We start from the raw sequence: 26,465 nt of genomic DNA on the forward strand, positions 1-26,465 counted from the left end.
GGAGAAAAACACAGTGTGAGCCAGTATGACCCACCTGAGTGACTTTTCAGCCCCACGTTCAGGTAGGAACACTGTCCTTGCACGATCACAGATGGAGCTCAGTTGTTTGGAGGGAAACTAAATGGAGTGTGTACAGTATATACAGAACTGTGAATATTCAGAATGAGTTTTACCAACACACCCGCCATGAAGGTTAACTAGAGCATATACTTTTCAATCGTTTGAGAAGCATGGCACTCGTAAATATAAGGAATAACTATTATTAATACCCAGCTCTTATATAGCACTGGTTAGAATCACGCAGCGTGAAAACTTTCTATGTGAAGCTCTGCCAATACACCCCAATTCTGAACTCCAGTATGCCTGACATTCCTATCTGGGTTCCCTACACAGCTCTGCCAATACATTTCAATCCCGTCCTGCAGCACGCTCTTCTAGTCCAGTCCCGGGCTCCCCACACACAGATCTGCCAATGCCCTGGGATCCTGCCCTGTCATCTCAGCGCCAGGTATCTCTGATAAAGCAACTGTCAACTCGGTGGCATCAAGTGGTAATTTTGTGATTGAGGCCGCTTCACAGGAGACAGGGATGACCCACTACACTTTGATGATCCAGGATCAAGATCTGCATGCCAATCTAGTCTGCTGTGTCAGAGATATTTTAGAAGTGCTTTCTTTAAAAAAATCTAAAAATGCCTCTGCAATCCAAGCCAGACATGTCTTCCAAAGCAAAAGCCAGCGGGAACAGTTTGTACCATCTCAGCCTATATTGCACAATTAGCAACATAACACAAGGATTTAGGGCACGCCTTCAGCTATAGAAGAAAGTTGTTAACATACAGATTGTGGGAACAGGGCTAGGAATCAGGACTCCTTGGCTCAAAGCCTAGCACATAAAATCTAATACAGTCACATCTAAGTTACTGGACTTCCTTCTGCTTCAGCAAATCCAGTTTGAAACTGGGTGAAAAACAGAAACGCTGCTGCTGCTGATTGGAAAAAAACACAGATAAAATCAGTATGCTTTACTTATCTCTAGCTGGCAGGGAGGTGTCATCATCTAAACCCCCAGAGACTCTCACAACCAGGCTCAAATGCCATCAGAGTTCTCAGCCCTTCATCCTCCCAGGCACTATAAAGAGCATCTTAAGCACAATGGAATCCTTAAAACTACAACATGTTTTTGTTTCTCACAGTTTAGTCTCCTTGAACTGTTTAAAAATGGGAAAGTCAAGCATTAGCAGAAGCAAAAACTATCAAACTTCGAGGGCTCCTCATTATCAGAGTCTCCAAGGCCTGGCAGATTTCCCCTGGGGGCTCTGGATTTTGAGAGCAGATAAGAGCTAAATGAGAACGCCAGCAGGCTCTGCTGCTGCAGAACTTTTGCGTGGTTGGGTTGGGGGGATCACGAGACTTACCAAAGGAGTGATTGATCACTTCAAACAAGGCAAAGTAGTTTGCTGTAGTGCCGTCCATTCCTACTTTAGCAGCCACAGCCTAAAGTGCAACCAAAAGGAAAAACGGTGTCAGCAAAATAGTGCTCAGCACTCATCCGACCTTCTTCGGGGCCAGGGCCAGCCTAGCTTCACATATGTTATTTACAAGTCACCGATCCCGGGTATTAGTCACCAAGGAAAGCTTTAACACTGTTCCGGTTCAGTCACACGTTTTATTTAACTAGAGCTCAGAGTCTCTCGCTCTTTCCTTCTGTAAACTGCTCCAGATTTCAAGCACTGCCACAGCTGACAATTAGGTCATCTTGTCTTCTGGTGCCTCAAGTTTCAGTTCCTAGTACACCAGGCACAGACGCCCTCCCCCACCTTCCCTTAGGAGTTTTTCCAGCAATACTTCAGTCCTGCATGCTGATAACAGAGCCATGCTTAAGTAGGACCTCGATACAAGCATGCAATTCAATAGACTGTGTCCTAAATGCATTAATATACACAGAGTCTGATTAGACAAGCACAGTTTTTCACTGCATAAATCTAGAACCCGTGAGATTTTGCTGACATGCATGTCCTTTGGCTCTCTTACTTATAGCAACACTTTAATTTGTTCAGGTTTCCCCCATTAATTCTCTATGAGCTACCATCCTCAGTTACAGCAGTATTGGCTGCATTTTGTCAACCTACTTTAAATGGATCCCTTGGCGGCAGCACCACACTCTAGGCATACTCACGAAGCTGTAAACCAGTTAAGATCACTATGGTGTGGGATGTTGCAGTGACTTCGATGGGAGTTGAGAGGGGTCAGGACCTCCCCGGGGTCAGGCCTTAAACCTACTAGTCCAACTATACAAGGCCGCTAAATACTAACCCCACGCTCACCATTTCCCCAACGCAGACTGCTCCTATTAAGACTCAAGTCACTGCCCTACTAAACAGCCGCACAAGAATCATATGTTGGGTTTGCTAGCTCTCATTGCCTGCCGACAGCTAACTCTCTGCAGCCACAAAATAGAATTTGTCTAGTGATTAGAGAAATCCTGCTGCAGCTTTTAAAATATTATCAGTAAAAATTAACAGAGCGACGACTCTGCCCTTGCAGGAGAAACTGCCAAAGGAAACACCATTTCACCAAGATGTAAGGTTGGATTTCTCCAGCACTCTCTCCCCTGTTATGTTCTTGCAGGAATAGTTCCACTGGAACCCACCCACCACGGAGAACAGCAATGGGAAAGGTCTCTCTGTGCATGCAAGGTCTTGCTTCAAGTTTGAGCCACATTAATCTATTTCAGATCATTAGAAAGTTTCATGCAAATATGCACCTTACCTGATACACCTGGTCTGTAGTGCTGTTCTTTTTGACCCTGACTGTCACTGTTGTTGTGTCCGGTAGTGCTACTCTTAGTTCCACATCTGACACACCATTGTAATTCTGGAAAAGAGAAAAGAACACGTAATCCATCAGAGTCCTTTCTTCCCATCATGCCACAGAGCATCCAACCAGGAATCACTAGATTAGTAATCTAGGTACTGCAGGAGATACAACAGTCCTAAAGAGGAGTTATTTTACTCCAGAGAAGTGATCCAGAAGTGGCATGATCCAGAACTCACTCCATGAGTTCAAATTAAGTTGGCTAAGTTTACAAGAAGATTTATTTTTCTAACGGCCAGCCCTGCAAACTCACGCTGGGGTCTGAGAATTAAAACAGGCTCTTTCTGGTTCACCAGTCGCTATTGGTATCTAGTTTATCTGGCTCCCATTATGATAGTATCTGAGCCCTACGCAAATAGTAATGCGTTATCCTCACAACATCCGTGTGAGGCGGGGCAGAACTATTATCTCCCTTATAGAGGGAAACTGAGGCACCGAGATATTAAGTGATTTGCCCAAGATCTTACACAGGAAGTCTGTTGTGGAGCAGGGAAATTGAACCAGGGTCTCTTAAACCCCAGCCTAGTGCTCTAACCATGGGATCATCATCATTCCTCTCTAAGGGTTCTGTAGACCAATTCTGGCCTGTGTTCACAGATGTAACTGACAAGAAAATTTGGTCCTACAAAAAGAACTTGGTTAACCATTCTGGTTGAGGCTGTGTGAGCCAGAACACATTCCAGCTCCCATTCACTCGAGTCAAAGGTGTCCAGCGTCACTATGAATAAATACAGATTTGCTCAACAGGAAGAGGTCATTTTTACATAGTCACTTTTCAGAATATAACTGCACTTCAAAATGAATCTTTAAGCCTCAGAAACTGATTTCTGATTGCAACAGAGGCAACTTTTGAAAAAAAAGGAAGAGGTGAATGCAGCAGCGTCACAAGACAGGAACTTGAGTGAACCATTTCAGGTCACGATTGGATAGGATTTTCCACTTGCCTGAATCAGTGCATTCTAAGTTTGCCAATGAAGGAAGAAAAGCTCTTGGATACAGCAACTCTACATACCACAAGAAGTTTGGGGGGGAAAGCCACAGCTAGTGGGAAAACAACAACTCACAATTCCTGCTTTGCAATCATAACTAAATTATTCCGAGATAAAACATTAATGTTTATAACATCTATTGCCTTGGCTGCCAAAGGCTGCAGCATAAAATACAAGTAACATGCAAATGCAAAGCTCCTCAAGCTACCAGAGGCTACACAGAAGCCAGCAGTGCTGCAAGATGCAACTAACACAAGCAGCCAGCAACAAACCCAATCAATGGATCTTATATTGGGCCTGCCAAGGGGACATGGTACAAAAGGCAAGGGCCCACTATTGAGAGAGTTTGGTTGCTTGTTTGTAGAAATCTGAACTCCAGGAACTGACAAGAACGGCATCAGAGCTGTTCTTCACTGCAGCGATCCCCTGGAATAGTTGTATCAATAGCAGACGGATATAACAGAGGCACATGGCAACCTCTGACAAGTCTTTTGCCCCCATTACGATGGTACCTAGTGGCCAATCACGCAGCTTTCTGGGGTTACAGATACATCAGGCTACTACTTTTTTGCCATGATTTTCTTTGTGTAACTGGGCAACAACAGATAGCTAAGCAACCAGCCGACCTGCTCTCTTTGGCCATACTTTACTTAGGGGTTTAGTTTGTTACAATCAACAGTCTGAAGGTAACAGTTATGAAAGAGAAAACACAGCATTGGATTAGCACTCTGGCGTAGTCTCCAGCATGCCCACTTACCTCGTCCGATTCCGATAAGAACTCCTGCATGATGTCGCTTTCCCCAATGACTCGTATGGAACATACTGCAGGACAAAGAGAATGCTGCGTTAGTGGATCACACCTGGAAGTGGGCACAAGAGCCTTCCACCCCAGGGGGCTGGTTTGAACGGAGGCTGGGGGAAGGGAAGATAACTTTCAGTCAGTGGTAGGTGGCCGGTGTGAAATGAAGTGGTAACTAAGCCACTGAGAACAGGGTCCACAATGCTAACAGACACTGCTGATTTATTCCTTTCTTGAAAGACTTAACAGGGAGGCCAAGGACTCAATGGGCCATGGAAGGCAGGGCTGAGATATATGAGCAACGTGCGGGAGAAGCTTGCAGTGCTAATACCCATGCTGTACCCATTCTATGCAGAGAATCCTCAGGCTGTCAAACTGGCACCTGGCCGAGGCACTTGCGCGCACACACACGGTCCATCTCACCCAGCAATAACCAATCCCTGCTGCGTCAAGGCAAGCCAAGTACAGGGCTATACCACGGGGTGAATATTCCTTTCTGATCCCCATTTACAACGCCTTGTTCGGCACGTGTGGGGCACGGTCTCTTACTAAGAACACTTACGAGGTCCACAGATAAAGGAGGGGATTTGGATGCGGCGTTGCTACCCAGCATAAGCAACTGAAGCCATAAAAGACTCCAGGCTCTAAGCCACAAAAGCTTAAACAGAGACGCATACCACCCTTTAAAACATACAGCAGTGGCAAGGCCAAGTTACGGCAGTCTGGCTGGGATTCCCTAAGAAAAAGATCTTAAGAACGAGTCTCTCCACAATATCAAGTTGTCCTTATCTCCCCACTCTATCCAGAATGGGTGTGTTTACTGGCAAGTGCTACAACACTGTAAATAACGGCCCACCATGCATTAAAAACTAACTATGTTTTGTCGTTGGAAGTGCTCAGTAAGTCAATAACACACACGCCATTGTGTCAAGTGAAGTTTGGTTTTTCTTGCAGTGTTTCGCTTGGAAACTCGAGCCTGGTTTTAAATGAGCCTCTTTCCCTTGCTGGTCGGCTTTACCGCCATCACCGTAAGACCTTTCGCCTGCTTGGAAGCCGACAGCTTCAATGGAGCACTGGGCCTGTGCTTCTGGCTCAGCTGGCCCGTTACCTTTCTCTAGATACTCCTCAAGCCCTCGGCGCCTGGTATCCAACTGCTGCTCCGATAAAGAGAAAGGCCATTTCCCCGGCAAGCGTGGAAAGGTGAAATTGGCAAACTCCCGCTTCAGGTTCTGGTGAAGGATGGCAAACTCCCGGTACCGCTTCGAACACAGCTGCCTCCCTGCCATGTAAACATTGTAAACCTAGCAGGATGCAGAGGGAAGAGAAGGACAGGAAAGTTGTCTAGTGCAATAAAAAGCTTCCCAAATGTAAACAGATGCAGTGCTGCCTTCCTGAGTCTGCAGACAGCCTGAAATTAGCCGAGAGTTGTGAACTGCCTCAGTCATCTCAATGGGGTTTTGACTTTGACGCTTAATGATAGGTTAGAAAATTGCTAGCAATTTAAATCATTCACTACGTCACAGCTGATCATTTGGTCAGAGAAACACACCAACTAACGATTCCAGGCACCACTATTTGACACAGCAATAGACTGGGGTGGGGGCAGGCATAAGAAAAAGGGTTGCTGGAGTTCAAGCTGCCTTTCGCCTACAAAAAAAAACTGCACCCTAACCCTCTTTCCAAACGCCCCAACTGTGCACTACCCAGATGCCAGTGTCCAGCTTCCACCCTGACAACTTCTACAATGAAGAAAACGTGAAGGGTTCACAAACTGAATGTCAAACAAGAAATACTGCACTGATTAGATCAATTGTTTCCATAGCCAATAACTCCCCACACACACCCCACCATGCGTATGTGTGTACACACACACACACACAAAGCTACAGCTGAATTTCCAGTCTGCTGCAGAATTCAGCATCAGAGGGCCCCAGAAATCCAGGGCCTTTGTTGCAATGTTCAGAATACACAAGGCCTTACTTAAAACGAAGATATTCCTCCAGAGCCCAAAGACAGCCTCCAATCAAGGATCCGGCTTAGACTCCATGACTGAGTAGAGCCTCTTGCTGCTGTCCAGCACTCCCAACTGTGCCAGACACAACGGGGCAGGGGAGAGGGGTTCAAATCTTTTGGAAACACCTTGTCGTCCAATGAGCTTCAGTGCTGCGCACACAGCTCTGATTTCATCCCAAGGTCATTCAGGAAATGGGATGTGGCCTCTGTACCCTGCTGGGAATTTGACATCAGAAAGGAAAGGAAAACTATCTAGAGCAAAGGGAGGTTTAGCCAATACATCAGAGCATCTTTTGAAGATCTAACACATCTACAGATCATGCCTTCACCATTCAGCCAGCCTCCAACTTTAAGGTCAATTAGTCCTACACACTACCTGTGGCAAGGTCTTTTACAAAGAATACTGTTAAGGGGTCCAGAGATAAGCGAGGGATTCAGAATCAGCATTACCACCCAGACAGCATAACGCAGTGGTGCTCAACCAGGGGTCCAGGCCCCGCTGGGGGGCCGCGAGCAGGTTTCGGGGGGAGGCCGCCAAGCAGAGCCAGTGTTAGTCTTGCTGGGGCCCAGGGAAGAAAGCCGAAGCCCTGCTGTGCGGGGCTGAAGCCCAGGGTGGAGCCCCAGGCAATTGCCCTGCTTCCTAACACCAGCCCTGGCTTTTATATGCAGAAAAACAGTTGTTGTGGCAAAGGTGGGCCATGGACTTTTTATAGCGGGGAGGGAGGTGGGGGCGGGCTCAGAAAGAAAAAGGTTGAGAACCCCTGGCATAAAGAACTGAAGCCACACACCAGGTTCTTATCAATTTTGCAGATGTCTTGGCATTGCTAATATGCCCACAGTGATAAAGAGGCACCAACCGATGGGATACTGCCTTAATTAGCTTCATAGGAGGAAAGGAATGTGCTAAAGATATAACCACGCTTACACCTTTTTGTGGGTGCAAGAGAAATTTGCGCAACAGCAACCATCTTGCCAAAGTCACACATCAACTCCCCTTTGCATCTGCAACACTGAAAGCCCTGGCAGGTCAGAGAAGTAGAGTATTTCAAAAGGCACCACCCTAGACACAAAAGAGAACCTTCCACAGCTCTTGGGAAACCAAAGAATTCAGAGTCCCACTTCGCTTCCAAGATCTGTACAGGGCGTGGTCTGGGAATCTGAATCAATTTGTTTTCAGAATTAGCCATAGGAATAGCTGACCTGTGACCTTCCAAAAAAAAAAAAAAAAAAAAAGATATTTTTTCAACGCACAACTCTTGCGTTGCTCAAAAGCCTATATTCATCCTTCTGGCATTGCATGACGTGACGCTGGAGAACCCCAGAGGAGGGAGGAAACAAGGAGGCGAGGCCAGTATTAGCTGTCCTCTGTCCAGCTGAGAACATACATTGCATTTGTCTAGTCATTTTCAGTTTGCATTTCATTCCAGCCACATTGCAGGCTTCCTACAGCACGGATACAGCTGCTGCAGCTTCCCTGCAAGATTTCTTCTCTTTACACTAAGACTCATGTTTCTATCACCCTTTCCCTCTTGTCCTATAACTGGGTACTGAATTTAGCAATCTGCCTGGCGTGGGTGCAGAGCCCAGAACCGGAATAGCACAGGGGTGCTACAGGATAGAACTGATATGGGAAACTTGCACACTCCCTGTTCACACTATGTCTGGCCACTGCCCTGAATCCTTTGTTTCCATGAGGATCAAATTTGCTCCATTTAAACGCACACGGTACAAGCCTCACACTAGATTCTGCTTCTTGGTGATGAACCAAGCTCTAGTCCTCGCCTCCCCACAAACACACACGCTTCTGTGTCATGTTCTCCATGGGAAAATGCCTCCATTTTCTATGCTGTAAGGGAAAAAGGAACAAACTGGGAACCAATTCGTCATCTGTCAGCTCCTTACACTCCGAACTGTAACTGCAATGCACACAGATGGGACTGCTCTGGTTCAGCCAAACTTTCAATCTGGGCAGAGCAATTCAAACCACAGTTGAGTTCACTTTAAAAATTCCTTCACCAGTGCACGATTGCCTTGCATGCCCCCCCCACCCCACCCAAAAAGCAGTACCACATCTGACCCCGACATCTCATCTCAAGACCCTCGGCAACTGTATATCCAGTTCTCTGTGATTGAAACAGCAGCTCTCTAGCCACTAGGAGGTGAAGGGAAGGTTCTGGGTAAGGTGATATGGGCAAAACGGAGAAAGAAAACCAGTCTGGGGAGTGAATTGGCCAATGCAGTTTTTACACCATTTCTCCCCCACCCCAGGCAATATACTATTAACCAGCTTTTAAAGGACCTAGATGTCTGAGTGTTTAAGTACTGGGAACCAATGCTGGGAGAATTTTCACTTTAACACTAATCTATGGGCTAATCCCAGGAGCTGGTGACTGGTAACTGTCCTCTTGACAATAAGTGCCTATTTGAGAGGGGAAGAATACCACACTTGTGGCTGGCTTCTGTCTCTGACAGTCACTTATTGAAAACCAAAGGCCAGATGGAATTTCTTCTTTCTTGCTTGAAGATTCTTCGCTGATTTTTCTCGTGGTTCAAACCTAACACGTATGTTCTCAAAGCACCGTTTAGCTACGCAAACCATCACTAAGGCTAATGGTGCTGGAGGGCTCTGGCCCCAACGGATGGAGTACAAGACACAGCTCAACAGGTTTACTACAGAGGCATTCAGGGAACATAAAACACAATCAAAGGAGCCAAGTAAAATGGCCTAGATGAGGCTTGGCCAATTAATATCACTGGAACATGCCCAAAATTCCACTTTGGGACCTGTAAGCCATTAAAATGAGATTCTCAGTGTAAATTTGCCCTAATCCAGAGCACAGTTTTAGGTCTTTCCCTGTGTTGCTTCCCAGCCATTATTCTGCTTGTAATAGATGAGCCCTCTCAGCCATGCCCCAGGTGAACGCTACAGGAGCGGTGCCCGGGAACATTCACGCCTCCATTTGCTCATGGGAAAATTACTATGACCACGGGTCTCTGCAACGCGGCGTGTCCAAGCTCTCTCGCGTGATCTGACAGGGTGGCTCAAAAGTGAGAACGAGTTTGATCTCACATCATGAAAGCATCAGAGTCACTCACACAATTCAGGAGCAATTGGAAGAGTACTCGAAAGCAGCCTGGGACTGGAATGGCAGGTGGGACTGAGGACCAGGATTGAAGTCCATCAGCAGAGCTTGTAGGGAATCGCAGAGCTGCAAAAACAGGGATGCCGCAGACCAAGGTTGAGGTGACAGTTGTAGGGGTGAACCAGCAAAGCTGCTGGGTGTGTTACTAGAATTGCAGGGGTGCAGAGGCAAGGATGCATGGGCCCCGGAGTGGGAACAGCAGAAGATGCGGCAGATGAGGACAGATGTGCATTGGCAAAGCTCTGTGGGCTCTGAAGTGCTAACAGAAGTGAAAATGTGTGTTAGTCACGTCTATAGACGCGACTCAGACCCACAAGGAGCTGAGTCTAGTAAGATGGTGCCATTTTTACACCGTCACTGTTCTGACTACAAGCAATCTTTAACCGATTCCACCCCCTTCCGAAGCTCTTGCTGCTCTGTGGATTTGTTGTGAATAAGCCTCAAATCTCCTTTCGGAGCCAGTGGTATGTTCTCAGTTCGAAGCACAGCAAATGCCAGCAACACAAGCTAGATGGAAATACAGGCAGCCCAGCTGCCAGCAACAGCCAGCACCAGTCTTTGGGCAGAAACGTGACTAACAGATTTTTCCCAATGGATTCAAACCAACAACAATCATCAGTAAGTAAACTAACTGCCACCAAGAGAAAAATAAAAGTTTATTCTGTGATCTGCAGCAATTAGATTTTCTTTCAAAACTTAACAATGGAGGGGAAGTGCATACTTTAATCATCCACATCTCAAATTAGGTTTTCCCCTCTATACATCTCTGGGAGAAGGGAGCCAGATTGGAAACATGCAAAATAGCTAGTGCATTCCATTCCAAGCTGCAGCCAGGCATCCGTGATAAGCCAGAGTCAATAGCAAGCCTTAGCGGATGCATCTGCTTAGGCAGCAGTTTCAAGACACACTATGTTATTTGAAAGAATGAGCGCCAGCTCCCACAGTGAAGGCAGCCGGGCAGAGTCTTCCACCTGGGAGGAAGGTGGTACTTTCTACAGCTGATCTCTAACTAATGAGAACAGAAAGGGAAAGAAATACACACACACACACACAATCTTAACGTTTGTTATAGCACAGAGGTTACACACTTAGCCTGCTTATCAGGAGTGCTGAACATGCAAACAGCTCCCACTGAATTAAGTGGGAGTGGCAGACGCTCAGCAACTGTGAAAATCAGGCCACCGTAACACCTGTATGTGAAATCTTTGGCCACATCCCTGAAGATTAGTGAAGGATCACTCATACACACAGCACATTCTCAGGAAAGGCAGCAGAGTGAAACCGACACAATCACTCCAATTTAATTCTGCTGCATGGGAAGCTGCAGGGACACAAGCATGAGAGGAGAGTTTTTCTTAAATGATCATACTCCTTAGGTATCTATCACAGGTATTCTAGGCACTTAATATAAAACAGGATATAGAAGCATATATGAGCTAACTGATGGTACTGAATAGAAAGTGTCAACCAAAGGCCATTTGTCAAGGTCACCCTCTGGGACCCACTGCTCAGAGCTACCCCACTTGTATGAACTGGTTGGAAACTGACAGATAACCCAGTTCAGAAAAAGAGTAAGTATCCCAACAGGAACGTGTTGGCAGCAAAAAACCACCATCATAACGGGCACTGATTGGCTTCCTTGCTGGCAGACTCCTCAGAGAAGCCAAGGGACTGAATGAACCATGGAGGCCAAGGTCATCTCAGCCCTAGAGGAGGTTCCTCTGTTATGATGATTTTGGGAGGCTGGGAGGGACCCATGTACAGAGGAAAGCTTACACTACTCCTGCCCTATGAATCAGAGGCCTTCCTACATGGGACTGTTAATCACCCTTTACATGCACTAAAATTAAAGGAAATAATGGGAGTTGCAGTTCCAAGATATGGTCAGTATTCAGCCTCTTTGGGGTGGAGGGAGAGGGTCTGGCAACCAGAATCCAGGGATCAGATTAAAAACCAGGCCTCTCGGAAAACTCTGACAGCTTAGGACCTGATCAGCAGGAAAACAAACCAATTCTGGACTCCGCAAGGCATGCTCAAGCCAGTACTAACCACAAACTTCTCGCCGTTCTGCTCCACGTGTTTGTATGTGGGGATGGAGATGGGCACAGCTTGCTTTTCGGTGTAGTCATAGAACGACTGCCCCAAAGAGTCGTCGCCGGGGTCGAGGTTATCAGCCTCATGGGGCGGAACGGATAACACTGTCAGTATTAACTCCTTCTCTCCTGCTCGAATCAGGTCCACCACCTGCTTGTGCGTTGCCCCTTCTACATTCACACCATTCCTGGGAAGGGAAAAAACAATAAGGCCATAAACAAGGCAGATGTGCCTAAGGAGTCTCAAAACCAAGCCAGGATCAGACCCAAAAAGTGTGAAAACAACGTGGCGCTTCTTATTTACTCCCTTTACAACACTATTAGCTGAAGCTGCCTAATAACACGCAGTTTGACATCCAATGTCCCTTCAGTGACTTCCACCAGTCGTGAATTTGAGCCAATATCTATTTAGCTCCCAAATGTAGGGTTTGCAAAAAAAATAAAATAAATAAGAACCCACTTGATGAATGGCACTGATTTCAATTTTATGGCAGCGGAAATAGGATTTGCGATTTAACGCTTCACTTGCAGTGCTGGGAAGCCAAACACTACCTGTGGCATATGCCAATCCAAGAGAACTGAATAGATCGGATCAGTAGAGATGGATGACATTTTCTCAGCAAATAGTAAATTTGCCCAAAAGTCCATTTTTCAGGGCACCCAAAACTATTTGCAAATTCAGCTAATAGATTCAGCTGGAAATTTTTTTTTATTATTTTTTTTTTTTAAGAAGTATCTTTTCAAAATCAAAAGTTGTATTTCACTTAGAAATTTTTCTAATTTTTTTCTAAAAAACAAAAGAAAAGGGGGAACCTCAATCCTCCCAAATGACCCAAAAAGCAAAAATACCAAAAACATTTTGTTTTGGGTTTTAATTTTTTTCATTTTTGGGCAAAAACCACCACAAAAAATCAGTTATGGGTTGAACCAAACCAATTCTCCCCCAAACACACACACGGTTTTCAGTTTGGCCCCCAGATAGAAAAATCAAATTAGTCGCTCAGTTCTACTGACCAGTTTAGTTTCACTCGCCAACCTGTGAAGTCCAAAAAGTAAAAGATTCATTGATGGTAAAAAGCCCATTTGATTTTAATCCATGATCAGTTTTTGATACTACAGTATCTTAAATAATGCAGTTGAGGCTTTTTTAATACAAGTATGCTCCCCGTAATTTTCAAAATAGGCTTTACATTTGAGAACTACAATTCTTCACCTTCCCAAAATGCTCATTGCTAGATAAGTCCCTGGAAGATGAACTCTTTGCTTTCAACTTCAAGCACAAATCTAAGGAGGTCCAAGATTAAGGAAGCAAAGCTTTATAATGAATGTGCATTGTTCCAATCAGGCAAGGGAAGGTTGACCCTCAAAACAGAAAGCAGGTTTAACCAATTTTAAGGCCTGAGGGGACCACTGTGATCACCCTGTTGACCTTCTGCACAACACTGGCCAGAGAATTTCATCCAGCGATTTCTGTACCTAATCCCATAACTAACAGTTGAGTTAGAGCAAATATTTAAGTTAGGAAATAAGCCCAATGTAAAAAAACTGAAGGCTTGAAACTCTTGACACTAAGTGGTCTCTGAGAACTGCAAATGTTACTGCTCTCTCAATAAACAGCCACTGGACAGTCAACCCCTGCTAAATTCTGTTCCAAGGATAGCCCAAGAGACAACAGACCACACCTGGTTACCAGTTTTTAAAGGCATTTGTTTTGTAGTCAAATAAAATCCACCCAAACATAGCGGTTTTGTTCTCTCTTCCAGTTCTGGGGAGGGAGAAAAAAGCCTGTTTTTCTCCCAGATAAGAATTCAATTTAGCAGCAAGCCTCCATAGATGGTGTCAACGGAATAGTCTCTGTCAGGGCTTGGTATCTGAAACATCCAGTTGTATAAACAGGAACAGTCCAAGCTGCATCCTTGCTAATCAGCCCATATACACTGGAACTGGGCTGCAGACTCCAGACAGAGAGCGCATGTCTCATCTAAAAGGACCAGGCCCCCTTCTCTTCATTAACAACACAGGCTGCTCAAAAACACACACTTGGAAGGGCATGAACACATAATTAGCTCAGGGATAGGGCGATGAGAAACTCCTTTAATCTTGGGGTCACTGGTTCCAATCCAACTAAAGTCAGTGACACCAAAACTAGGCCCCCCGATTTGTTTTCTTACCACATAGGACCTGCTCTGTCCTATCAGGTTAATTGTCCATCATGTCCCATATACTGTGCCACTGGCCATGAACACCTGATGCTTCAGAGGAATGCAAAAGAAAAGCTGTGCACACTTGGTTATGAAACGCTGCCCATGCAAGCAGAGGAAGAGAATTTTTTCTTAAACCCTCCCCCTCAGGCAATTCTGTATCTCCCTTCTTGAGCGTGAGAATGGATTTTCATCATCTAAGTGCAGAAAGCCACAACCACCACTCACAGAATTATCCAGGCCTGCTTGAAATGCAGCCACCGTTTTTAGCTTTCTGTCCTTCCAAATTCTCCCTAACACTGAAATCAAAAAAAGGCAGCGCTTGCCGCTTAATATCCAGTACCTTTTATCGAACTTTTACTTACAGAAAGATCCCCGAAAAGATCGTCTAAACTTACAAATCCAATCCAAGGTTCTGAACCAAGCATAAAAAACTGCTTAAGAGGGAACTCATAGAAATAGATAGGATCAAACTGTCACAGCCGGGTTCAAGTCACCCTCTAAAGCAGGGTGTTAAGCACAGTCGTTAAAATACTGTTCAAAGCTCTATGCAGCCATATCGTTTTAAAAGATGAAAGTGAACCTTCCCCACACATTGCCTTCAGGTTCTTCTGGGCTTAAAGGACTTTGCAGAACAGTGAAAGCTCTAACGCTTTGAGCACCTGAGGAAGGTGGAAGTACTTTGTGTACAATGGTGCTGGTACTTAGGGTTTGTACACACTACCACTGATGTCACTCAGGAGTGTGAATAAGCAATAAGTTTCACTGACCTAAGCGCCGGCGTGGACAGCGCTCTCTCCTCCCCGCCAACATAGCTACTGCCTCCTGGTGGTTTTATTAAGCCGACAGGAGAGCTCTCTCCCATCGGCATAGCGTGTCTTCACCACACACATTACAATGGTGCAGCTGCACCGCTGTAGTGCTTCTAGTGTAGACTAGCCCTTAGTCTCACTGTGCCTCAGTTCCCCAACTGTAAAATGGGGATAAGAGCACGGTTGTACCTCATGGAGTGGCTGTGTGGATAAAAACATGAAAGCAATGGTTTTCAATCTGTGACCCAATCAGCACACAGCTGCTGTCCATGTGACATCCTCAGGGCCATACAGGTACAGTAACTCCTTGCTTAACGTTGTAGTTATGTTCCTGAAAAATGCTACTTTAAGCAAAACGATGTTAAGCGAATCCAATTTCCCCATAAGAATTAATGTAAATAGTGGGGGGTTAAGTTCCAGGGGGAAAAAAATATATACCTATGCACATATACACATATATATATATATATATATATATATACATATATACATATATACATATATACATATACATATACATATATATATATATATACACACACACACACACACACACACACACACACACACACACAGAGTATTTAAACAAACAATTGAATACCGTGCACAACATTGATGATTGTGAAGCTTGGTTGAGGTGGTGGAGTCAGAGGGTGAAAGATGGAGGGATATTTCCCAGGGGATGCCTTGCTGCTAAATGATGAACTAGCACTCGGCTGAGCCCTCCAGGGTTAACACAGGGGTAGGCAACCTATGGCACGTGTGCTGAAGGCGGCACGCGAGCTGATTTTCAGTGGCACTCACACTGCCTGGGTCCTGGACACTGGTCCGGGGGACTCTGCATTTTAATTTAATTTTAAATGAAGCTTCTTAAACATTTAAAAAACCTCATTTACTTTACATACAACAATAGTTTAGTTATATATTATAGACTCAGAGAAAGAGACCTTCTAAAAACGTTAAAATGTATTACTGGCACGTGAAACTTTAAATCAGAGTGAATAAATGAAGACTCGGCACACCACTTCCGAAAGGTTGCCAACCCCTGGGTTAACATATTGTTGTTAATGTAGCCTCACACTCTACAAGGCAGCACAAATGAAGGGAAGAGACACAATAGACGTATGGCAGTGGCTGCAAACATTCCCTGCGGACACTAACGTGATGATGAACCCAGGCTATCCCACTGGAGCGCACCACTCCCTCCACTTTCCAAAGTGCCAGGGAGGAGGGGAGGGTGCATGTGTGTGAGAGACAGATACACACTGTGTGCGTGTTTGTGTGTGAGAGAGAGAGACGCACATTGCCCCTTTAAGTACGCTGGCCCCACTCTAAGTACACTGCCTTTTTAAGTAGATCAGCAAGTTGAGACAGCAGCTGCTGCCAGCAAGCTCCCTCTGTCCTGAGCCCTGTCATGCCCCCCCCCCCCCGCTCTGTGGAGATGAGGTACAGGAGTGGGGGTCAGGAGCGGGGGGAGGGGGACACCCTGACAACAGCACCCCCTTCCCCCTCCCCCCTGCACAGCAAGCAGGAGGTTCAGGGGAGCAGCTCCAAGGCAGAGGGCAGGAGCAACACATGGCAGTGCAGGGAGGGAAACCTAAACTGCCCGGCAACTGATAGCCTGCTGGGCGGCAGCTGCACAGGGAACTTAGGGGAGCTGATGGGGGGCTGCCGGTCCACCCTGGTTCCAAGCCCCCACCAGCTAGCTCCAACCGGCTGCTCTTCCTGCAAGCAGTGGACAAAGCAGGCGGCTGCCAAACAACGTTATAAGGGAGCATTGCGCAACTTTAAACGTGCATGTTCTCGAATTGATCCAAGCTGGGACAGCGAGGAGTTACTGTAGTATATATATTGTGTGGCTACAGCCCACATAACACATTCAGAGCTGCATATGTGGCCCACAATAGTAAATAGTGTGAGAACCGCTGCATTAAAGAATGGGAGGCACTGTGCTCCTAGCAACGAGGGCCGGGTATGTACCCAAGATAGATAGCTACCTAAGATCTGTCCTACAGTCCCTCATCACTGATCACCTCCTGCCACAGGATTACCGTGTGTATGGCTACCTTTAAATTCGCATTCTGGATATCATAATGCAGCCATAACTGTCAACTGAACCAAGCTGTCCGTCACTGAAATTTAGTGCCACATTAAAAATGAGACTCTCATTTGTTCCATTCAACTGAAGTTCATGTGCTTCAAGTTTACCCTGCATGGGAAACCACCTCCATTTGTACAGAATTACACTGGGTCTGTAAAACCCCAGGACACTTATTTCATGAGTAGGGCCCTACCAAATTCACGGCCGTGAAAAACACATCACAGACCATGAAATCTGGTCTCCCCTGTGAAATCTGGTCTTTTGTGTACCTTATACTATACCTTATACTACTGTTTTACCTTATACTATACAAATTTCATAGGGGAGACCAGCATTTCTCAAACTGGGGGTCCCAACCCAAAAGGGGATTGGGGGGGGGGGTGTCACAGTATTGCCATCTTTACTTCTGTGCTGCCTTCAGAGCTGGGTGGCTGGAGAGCAGCAGATGCTGGCCAGCCGCCCAGCTCTGAAGGCAGCATCGCTGCCAGCAACAGCACAGGAGGTGGCAACATCGCGATCCCCCCACACACACACACACAAACACACAATAACCCCCATGATCCCCTTTTGGGTTGGGACTCCCACAGTTTCATGGTTTCAGATATTGTAATTCACTATTTTTAAAATCCTATGACCGTGAAATTGACCAAAATCTACCATGAATTTCGTAGGGCCCTATTCATGAAGCAGCAATGCTATCCCAGAATCGTTTCCGTCAGTGCGAAGTTAGTGCTGTTAAACAGTGCTGCAATGGACAGCCCTAGAGACTGACGCCATCTGTTTGTCCATAGACAAGGTTCAGCACAAGGGGCCGCAGGTCATGTTTTCCTCACACTGTCTGCCGCCTGCGTGCGTCAATCCAGACCTGAAAGGGGGAGCGGGGAGTTGGGCAGAGGAGAGAATTCAGTTACCGTGGCCCATTCAATCCTGGGCTTCCCGGAGAGACTGCCAAGGACTGCCAGTTGTGATGGTGGTTTTGGTCATATGGACGACTGTGCAATAGGAACTGGACAGATTCATTTCACAAGGGCTACAAGATGGAAACAGTTTTCAGTCACTCCCACCCTGACTGGTTACGACCTAGGACCCCAAAAGAAAAACCTCAATACTCATTCCCCATCACCAGAGCCATCCCCGTCTCTCTCCTGACAGAGGTCGTGCCAGTGAGAAACAATCAACTGCCCTCCTCTCCTCACTCACAATTTCTAGAGCTTGCTTAACCATGCCCGCTTCCAGGCTGATCTGAAAATGGCTGCTTCCTTGTGCAATCGGATACATACAGCCCCCAGTCCCCTTCCAGAACCACACTTCCTCCCAGAGCTGGGAATAGAACCCAGGGGTCTCGCCTCCAAGTCCTGGCTCGAACTACTGCAATGTATCATTTCATTTGCACAAAAGTAATGGTCTGTGAAGCCCCCACCCCGCCACCCAGTCACTTAATATATCAACCCAACAGGCTTCTTTATAAGCCCAGACACGATATTTCAATGGCAGTCCTGCTGCTGCTCCACTGCACTAGCCCCCAGCTCTGCACTACGAAGGCGCTGAAGGGAGCAGTGCAATACCACAGGGGCCAGAGGACTAGCACCTGCGCAATAAAGTCACCATAGCAACTCAGCCAGGAGTAATCACCTCCAAGCCAAAGAACGGGAACAGTACATCATAAGCAGGGATCCTAGTTTTCTGTGATATAAAAACCAAAATTCTCCGATAAAAAAATCAAATCAAATCAGTGAACGAACGAACAACGAAACGCTGACTTTAGTTTCCCTAGCCACAATATATACAGGTATCAGTTGAACACAACGTTTTAGTGAGGTACAGTAGAACCCCGTTTATCCGAGCCTCCATTATCCAGCTGTCTGTATTAACTGAACCACTAGCTGTCCAGGGCTGACGGCGGTGGGGCTAGGACTGACAACCAACGCCCCAGCTACCCAGGGCTGGTGGTTCTGTTAATACACCGAAGCGGATAATGGAGCGCGGATAAACGGGGTTCTACTCTATGTGTTTTCATTTTTTTTTCCCCACAAAATATAAAGATTCTCTGTAAAAACGCAAATTCCGCATTTTTCTGTGGCAAACGGATTTCTAGGATCCCTGATCATATGGCATGGACAAATCAGAAGCCTCCAGAAGGGGGAGATCAGCTTAGCCAAACTACGTAATATTTACTCAGTGATAGAACTGTTTGGTTTTACGGAGTTTAAACACACTGGTTCCTAAGACCATTGGACACTAGAGGATTTTTTGGACATGAGTGTGTTTTGTTTTTACTTCCGCCCTTGTCTGGATGTTGTAGAAATGATATTACGTTCCCCTTGTCCTTCCAGCAGACTCGCCCTGTCCCAGAGGAGAACTATTCATCCTCCAATTCAGTGCCTATCCAATCCGAGATGTCTCGCTGGAAGACACAAAGTTGTACTGAGCCCCAAGGTGGGAACCCTTAAATAGCATTCTCTACTAATGGGCTGGAGAACCAAAATGATCTGCCATGACAAGGAACTTACTCAGTGACAAAAGCCCAACCTGCTGGATGGCTTCAGCCAGACACCTGCAGTTCACAGCCCTTCGCCAGATTTCAGTCAGACCCAGAGTGCAACTGACAAAAACTGGCCAGGCTTTTTCAGCTGATAAATCATTGTGTGTACAGTGGTAAGAGCAAGAGACTGGGAGTCCGGAAGTCGGGGGTCTATTCCCAGCTCTGCGACTGTGTCTGTGTGATTACGGGTAAGGCACTTCCCTTCTGTGCCCAATTTCCTCATCTGTAAGGCCTGGATCATACAGACCTACTTCACAGAGGGGCTGGGAGGCTCAATGAATGTTCGCCAAGTTGTTTGTTGAAATCTTTAGACAGAAGCAATTATGGGAGGACCAAGAATAGTTTAATGACTACAGACTTGGTGCCACCTTCAAGAGTTCCAACAGCTAAAGCAGAAGATAATTTAATCCAACTAGGAAGAGCCTTTTTAAAACCCCCACACCCAGGGGGACTCTCAATGCCATGACAAATGCCCCAGGATCTTCCCCTCCCACCCTTCTCTCTTTTCTTAGGTCTCATCAGGAAAATGATCAGTGACAGTGAGGAACAAAAACAGCTCCCCACCAGCAGTGCTGAAAACATTTCCCCGTCGCTCCAACGGACAGGGTCAGTCAAGCTCAACGTGATCCATGGTGGCCAAGAGTGCTAGACAACAGCAGAGCGAGGTACTTAGGAATGAAGAGTGCTTACCCCTCTTTCAACATAAGCCTCTACTTGTACATGTTGGCACCATGAGACGTGCTGGTGATACAGACTGGTGGAATTACATTAACATAAGACAACGACCTAGGGGCTCTAGGAACAAAACTTCCGAAGCACCAAGCCAAAGAGACTGACCAGAGGTTCCTGGTCCACAGGCTACCATGGCTGGAAAGAACAGATGGCTGAAATCCCCTGCCCCCTTTTACAGCTTCACCGCTGGAATGCCGGGAGTTGCAAGGGGAGGGGAAGCAATCCAACGGGATTCTTAGCTGGGGGAAGGGGGGGGAGAGAAAGGTTTCTCAGCCCTATTTCCAACAGTGCACCCAGGAGTCCCCACCAGTTTGCTGCATCTTCCGGGTGCATCTTCCAGCAACGAGACTGTGTGGAGGGTCACTCAAAGAATACTGCACTCCAAAAAGCATTGAACTATGCCTGAACCTGGGCACATATGCAGGAAAACATCAGCAACCACGTTGGCAGTGAGAAGGAAGAAGCAGAGTGTAGTACCGTGAGCGATCATAATGGTCCCTTCTGACCTGAAGTCAATGAATCTATGACCGCTTACTGGGGGCCTTCGTGTGGCCAGGGGTGCCTCTGCAGTGCTCTGCCCGTTTTCTCCTTCAAAGGGCTCCTTAAACAAACCTTACAGTCCTTCGGAAAATTAAAAACATTCCCCACCTGGGATCCAATTTATTCAGTCCTCAGGTGCCCATTGGCCCTCCAGGCCCCAACCCAGTTCAGTCTCTTTCATTTCTTAGCTGGGGGAAGTAAGCAAGCAATATATCAGTCTCTCTCTATCATACAAAATATGCACAATTAAGAAGCTGAAAATATTAAGCTACATAATTGCTTAAATAAATGTATATCATAGTGCACCCACCTAGCAAAAAGATGTACCAAATCTAGTGTAAAGGTTTATTTAGCAGTAAATCATGTTTCAAGTGTGAGTGTACCTTTCTTTAGAAAATAACTGAGGTACAAATGGGAAAGTTGATTAAAATTGAGGATTTTAAATGGAAGCTTTCCACATGGTGATTTAAAATCAATCCAGCCTGAGGGGAAAAGTTTGAAATCAACTTTGTCCTCGCCTAGTGGAGAGCAAAATGCCAACAAAAGATTAACGCTAAAAGCTGCCTTCTCACCTGTGTGCACCTTTCAGCCAACAAGTCCCAACCATCCCACTACTGGAGGAGAAAGTTCCAGGGACCAAAATATTTGTAGGTTTTAAAAGTCACCTCTTTCTAAGGAGCTGAGCCAGCAGCACTGTTACTCACACCACGATTTCATGCATCATCCATCTCTGTTAACAGAGGACTCTTCCCCACCCCAGTCCCTCGCCTCTTTCTGTTCTTGACACCTGACTTCGAGCGTGTGTGATTCTGGCTCTATCCAAGATTCAGAATTCCTCCAAGTAGGTCTGTCTGTCAAGAAATATTAAAAGTCCCATAAAATTCAGTGAATCACTAGCAAGCCATTCACACTCACTGCCTGCCCCTTAACACCAATCCGCCTCACTAAAATCTCTCCCCGTTAATAGATTTGTTTTGAAGTGCAGAGTCAGGAGTCCAGCCACACAACGTCCTTTTATTATAATAATGGGAGCAGGTTGCTAACAGTGGGGTGGAAACAGCGATAATCTTGACACTATAGATAACAAAGATCCCATGACAAGGACAGTAACCATACAGATCAGCAGCCTCCTCAGGAGAGGCCTCTGCTGGACATGAAGCTGAATCACCCTGTAGCAATGTAACACGCCTTTCCCCACCACTGCTGCATCAGCCTCTGAGACAGAAACTCAATCATTTGCACCTCTCCCCCCCTACGCCTCTCACACTCTTACCCAAGCTGGAGTCCTGACTTCCCCCTTCCAAAGGCCACTGTGAAGTCCAGAAACAACTGAACTAAATAACATTCACTGATTACCCTCCTTCGCTAACTGACCCCTTCTGCCCATAAAGATCTCACCAGTCTGCTGTGGACTGTACCAGTTCCTATCCTCAAACATCTAGCACAGGGGTGGCTAACCCGTGGCTCCAGAGCCACATGCGGCTCTTTAGAAGTTAATATGTGGCTCCTGGTATAGGCACCAACTCCGGGGCTGGAGCGAGAGGCGCCAACTTTCCAATGTGCCGGGGGGTGCTCACCACGCAACCCCTGGCTCTGCCACGGGCCCTGCCCCCACTCCACCCCTTCCCGCCCCCTCCCCTGAGCCTGCTGTGCCCTCACTCCTCCCCCTCCCCCCCAGAGCATCCTGCATGAAACAGCTGATTGGGAGATGCGGGGGAAGGGATGGGGAGGCGCTGATCAACAGGGCTGCCGGTGGACGGGGGGGGGGAGCTGATGGGGACTGCTGACATATTATTGGGTTCTTTGGCAATGTACATTGGTAAATTCTGGCTCCTTCTCAGGCTCAGGTTGGCCACCCCTGATCTAGCACTTTGAGTTAAGGACTTCAATTGTATGGCACAATTCACCTACTAGACAGCGCAATACAGACTTACAGCAGCAGATTTTAGTAGCAGTGCCTAGAGGCACCAGTACTGGGGCCCCAGGTGTGCAGGGCGCTGTATAAGCACAGACAGCCCTGCCTCTAAGACAGGGGTGGCCACATCTGGCCCCCGGGACCCTCCTGCCTGGCCCCTGAGCTCCTGGCCCAAGAGGCTCGCCCCCGGCCCCTCCCCTGCTGTTCCCCCTCCCCCACAGTCTCAGCTCACTGCGCCGCCGGCGCAATGCTCTGGGCGGCGGGGCTGCGAGCTCTTGCTGGGCAGCGCAGCTGCAGAGACGCAGCCTGACCCGGTGCTCTGTGGTGTGCAGTGGCGTGGCTGGCTCCAGCTGGGCGGCGTGGCTGCCTGTCCCGGTGCTCTGGGCAGCGCGGCTGTAGCGCCACCAACAACTGGTGCTCCAGGCAGCGCGGTAAGGGGGCAGGGAGCAGGGGGGGTTGGATAGAGGGCAGGGGAGTTGGGTGGTCGGGGGTGGGGGTGTGGATAGGGGTCAGGGAGGTCAGAGGGTGGGAAACAGGGGAGATGAAAGGGGGCAGGAGTCCCAGGGGGGCAGTTAGGAAGGAGGGGGGGTTGGATGGGGGCAGCAGGGGGCAGTCAGGAGACAAGGAGGGGTGGATGGGGCAGGGGCCGTCAGGGGACAGGGGGGTTGGATGGGGCAGGAATCTCAGGGGGGCCATCAGGGGGCAAGAAGCAGGGGGGGCTCGGATAGGGGATGGGGGCCGGGCCACCCCTGGCTGTTTGGGGGAGGCACAGCCTCCTTTAACTGGCCCTCCATACGATTTCAGAAACCCTATGTAGCCCTCAGGCCAAAATGTTTGCCTGCTCCTGCTCTAAGAGCTGACACAACCCAAACAGATGAGAGAAAGGAAGTCACTTTCAAAATTTCAAGTAGGCTGGGGAAGGGGATGTAGTGAAAATTCAAGTCTTCACCTCTACTGAATCCTACAGATTCAACTTCATAACTGGTTTCTGCCCTTCAAAGAATTTCAAACAATAAACAGCTCTAAAGAAGCACCGCTGAGAAGTAAAAGCACAGATCCTTTTCAAAAACGTTATTTTGATCTGGGATGACATACTGGCAAGTGGTCCATCAGGAACTAGGCACTTCACAAAGGGTTGTGCAGGGTGAGCCAACCTGGTTCTCGTAAGCAGATTGCCATCTCAGATGAATTTTTATTAGGGCTGTCAAGCGATTAAAAAAAATTAATTGCGACATTAATCGCACTGTTAAACAATATCAGAATACCATTTATTTAAATATTTTTGGATGTTTTCTATATTTTCAAACACATTGATTTCAAAGTGTACAGTGCTCACTTTATATTATTTTTGTTTACAAGTATTTGCACTGTAAAAAAACAGAAATAGTACTTTTCAATTCACTTAATACAAGTACTGTAGTGCAATCTCTTTACCATGAAAGTTGAACTTACAAATGTAGAATTATGTACAAAAAACTGCATTCAAAAATAAAACAATGTAAAATTTTAGAGCCCGCAAGTCCACTCAGTCCTACTTCTTGTTAAGCCAATCGCTCAGACAAACAAGTTTGTTTACATTTGCAGGAGATAATGCTGCCCGTTTATTTACAAATGTCACCTGAAAGTCAGAACAGGTGTTCGCATGGCACTGTTGTAGCCGGAATCGCAAGATATTTATGTGCCAGATGCACTAAAGATTCAAATGTACCTTCATGCTTCAACCACCATTCCAGGGAACATGCGTCCATGCTGATGATGGGCTCTACTCAATAACAATCCAAAGCAATGCGGACCGACACATGTTCATTTTCATTATTTGAGTCAGATGCCACTAGCACAAGGTTGATTTTCTTTTTTGGTGGTTCGGGTTCTGTAGTTTCCGCATCGGAGTGTTGCTCTTTTAAGACTTCTGAAAGCATGCTCTACACCTCGTCCCGATCAGATTTTGGAAGGCACTTCAGGTTCTTAAACCTTGGGTTGAAATCTCACATTGGTACCTTCTTTGCGTTTTGTGAAATCTGCAGTGAAAAAGTGTTCTTAAAATGAACAACATGTGCTGGGTCATCATCAGAAACTGCTATAACATGAAATATATGGCAGAATCCGGGTAAAACAGAGCTGAGGACATACAATTCTCCCCCAAGGAGTTCAGTCACAAATTTAATGAATGCATTTTTTTTTAAATGAGCGTCATCAGCATGAACGTGTCCTCTGGAATGATGGCCAAAACATGAAGGGGCATACAAATGTTTAGCATATCTGGCACGTAAATACCTTGCAATGCCAGCCTCAAAAGTGCCATGCAAAGCAAATGTCTCTTCTTACTTTCTGGTGACATTCTAAATAAGAAGAGGGCAGCATTATCTCCTGTCAATATAAACAAACTTGTTTGTCTTAGCGATTGGCTGAACAAGAAGTAGGACTGAGTGGACTTGTATGCTGTGAAGTTTTACATTTTTTTGTCTTTGAGTGCAGTTATGTAACCAAAAAATTCTACATTTGTAAGTTACACTTTCATGACAAAGAGATTGCACTACAGAACTTGTATGAGGTGAATCAAAAATACTGTTTCTTTTGTTTATTTTTACAGTTCAAATATTTGTAATAAAAAAATACACTTTGATTTCAATTACAACACAATACAATAAATATGAAAATGTAGAAAAACATCCAAAATATTTAATAAATTTCAGTTGGTATTCTATTAACAGTGCGATTACAGTTGCGATTAATTTTTTTTTGGAGTTAATCGTGTGAATTAACTGTGATTAATCGACAGCCCTAACTTTTATCCCTGGATATTGTTACGTTACCAGGTCCTTCCTCACCACAGGAATTAAACGCCAAAATTCCTGGGGAAATGGAGAGCTGGTCTCTCTTATCGGCTTGACTATTTTTCTCCGTGTAAAGCCCCACCCCAGTAACATATACATGGCTCTACCCCAAAGAGCTTACAATCTAAACAGTAATGATTCAGATAGTGGAAATAGTCTCTAAGGCTATGTCTACACAACAGCCTATGTTGGCATAATTTATGTAGCTCAGGTGTGAATAAACCACCCCTTTGAGTTAAACTGACAAACATTGGTGTGCACGGCGCTACGTCTGCAGGAGAGCGTCTCACGCCAACGTAGCTTCTGCCATTCGCGGAGGTGGGGGTTTTTATGCCGATGGGAGAGCCGTAGTAGAGCTGTACATGTAGACATGGCCTTAGGCTATGTCTTCACTAGGAACACCACAGTACAACAGCTGTAGCTGCTCCGCTGTAGCGCATCAGTGTAGAGCAGTGGTTCTCAACCTGTGGGCTGCTTGCGGCCCAATCAGCACACAGCTGCGGCCCATGTGACGGCCTCAGGGCCATACAGGTAGTATATATATTGTGTGGATGCGGCCCACATAACCCAGACAGAGCTGCATATGCAGCCCAACATGGTAAATAGGTTGAGAACCACTGGTGTAGACACTCAGTACAGCAATGGGAAGGATTCTCCAACCACTGTAGTTAATCCACCTCCCCGAGAGGTAGTAGCTAGGTCAACAGAAGAATTCTTCCATCATCCCAGCATTGTCTACACCCAGGGTTAGGTTGGTTTAACTACAACACTCAGGGGCGTAGATTTTTTTTACACCCCTGAGCAACGCAACTCAGTCGACCTAACTTTTTAGTGTAGACCTGTCCTAAGTGGAAGCCTCACGACTTGAGACCGTT

At 46.4% G+C, this 26,465-nt stretch overlaps 1 protein-coding gene across 2 annotated transcripts in view; it reads right to left on the reverse strand.

Annotated features, from left to right (window-relative positions):
* The window catches only part of SNX27 (sorting nexin 27), a 48,963-nt gene that overhangs the window by 12,302 nt on the left and 10,196 nt on the right, over positions 1-26,465 (reverse strand). For both annotated transcript variants that reach the window (XM_026656281.1, XM_026656280.1), the window contains exons 2-6: positions 11,870-12,101; positions 5,773-5,965; positions 4,623-4,687; positions 2,772-2,876; positions 1,418-1,496 (exon numbers count right to left, since the gene is read on the reverse strand). In XM_026656281.1, the coding sequence (XP_026512066.1) occupies positions 1,418-1,496; positions 2,772-2,876; positions 4,623-4,687; positions 5,773-5,965; positions 11,870-12,101 (674 nt within the window). The remainder of the gene's footprint in view (positions 1-1,417; positions 1,497-2,771; positions 2,877-4,622; positions 4,688-5,772; positions 5,966-11,869; positions 12,102-26,465) is intronic.

Source organism: Terrapene carolina, unplaced genomic scaffold (genome assembly GCF_002925995.2).
Source record: "Terrapene carolina triunguis isolate 2854851 unplaced genomic scaffold, T_m_triunguis-2.0 Scaffold227, whole genome shotgun sequence".
NCBI classification, from domain to species: Eukaryota; Metazoa; Chordata; order Testudines; family Emydidae; genus Terrapene; species Terrapene triunguis.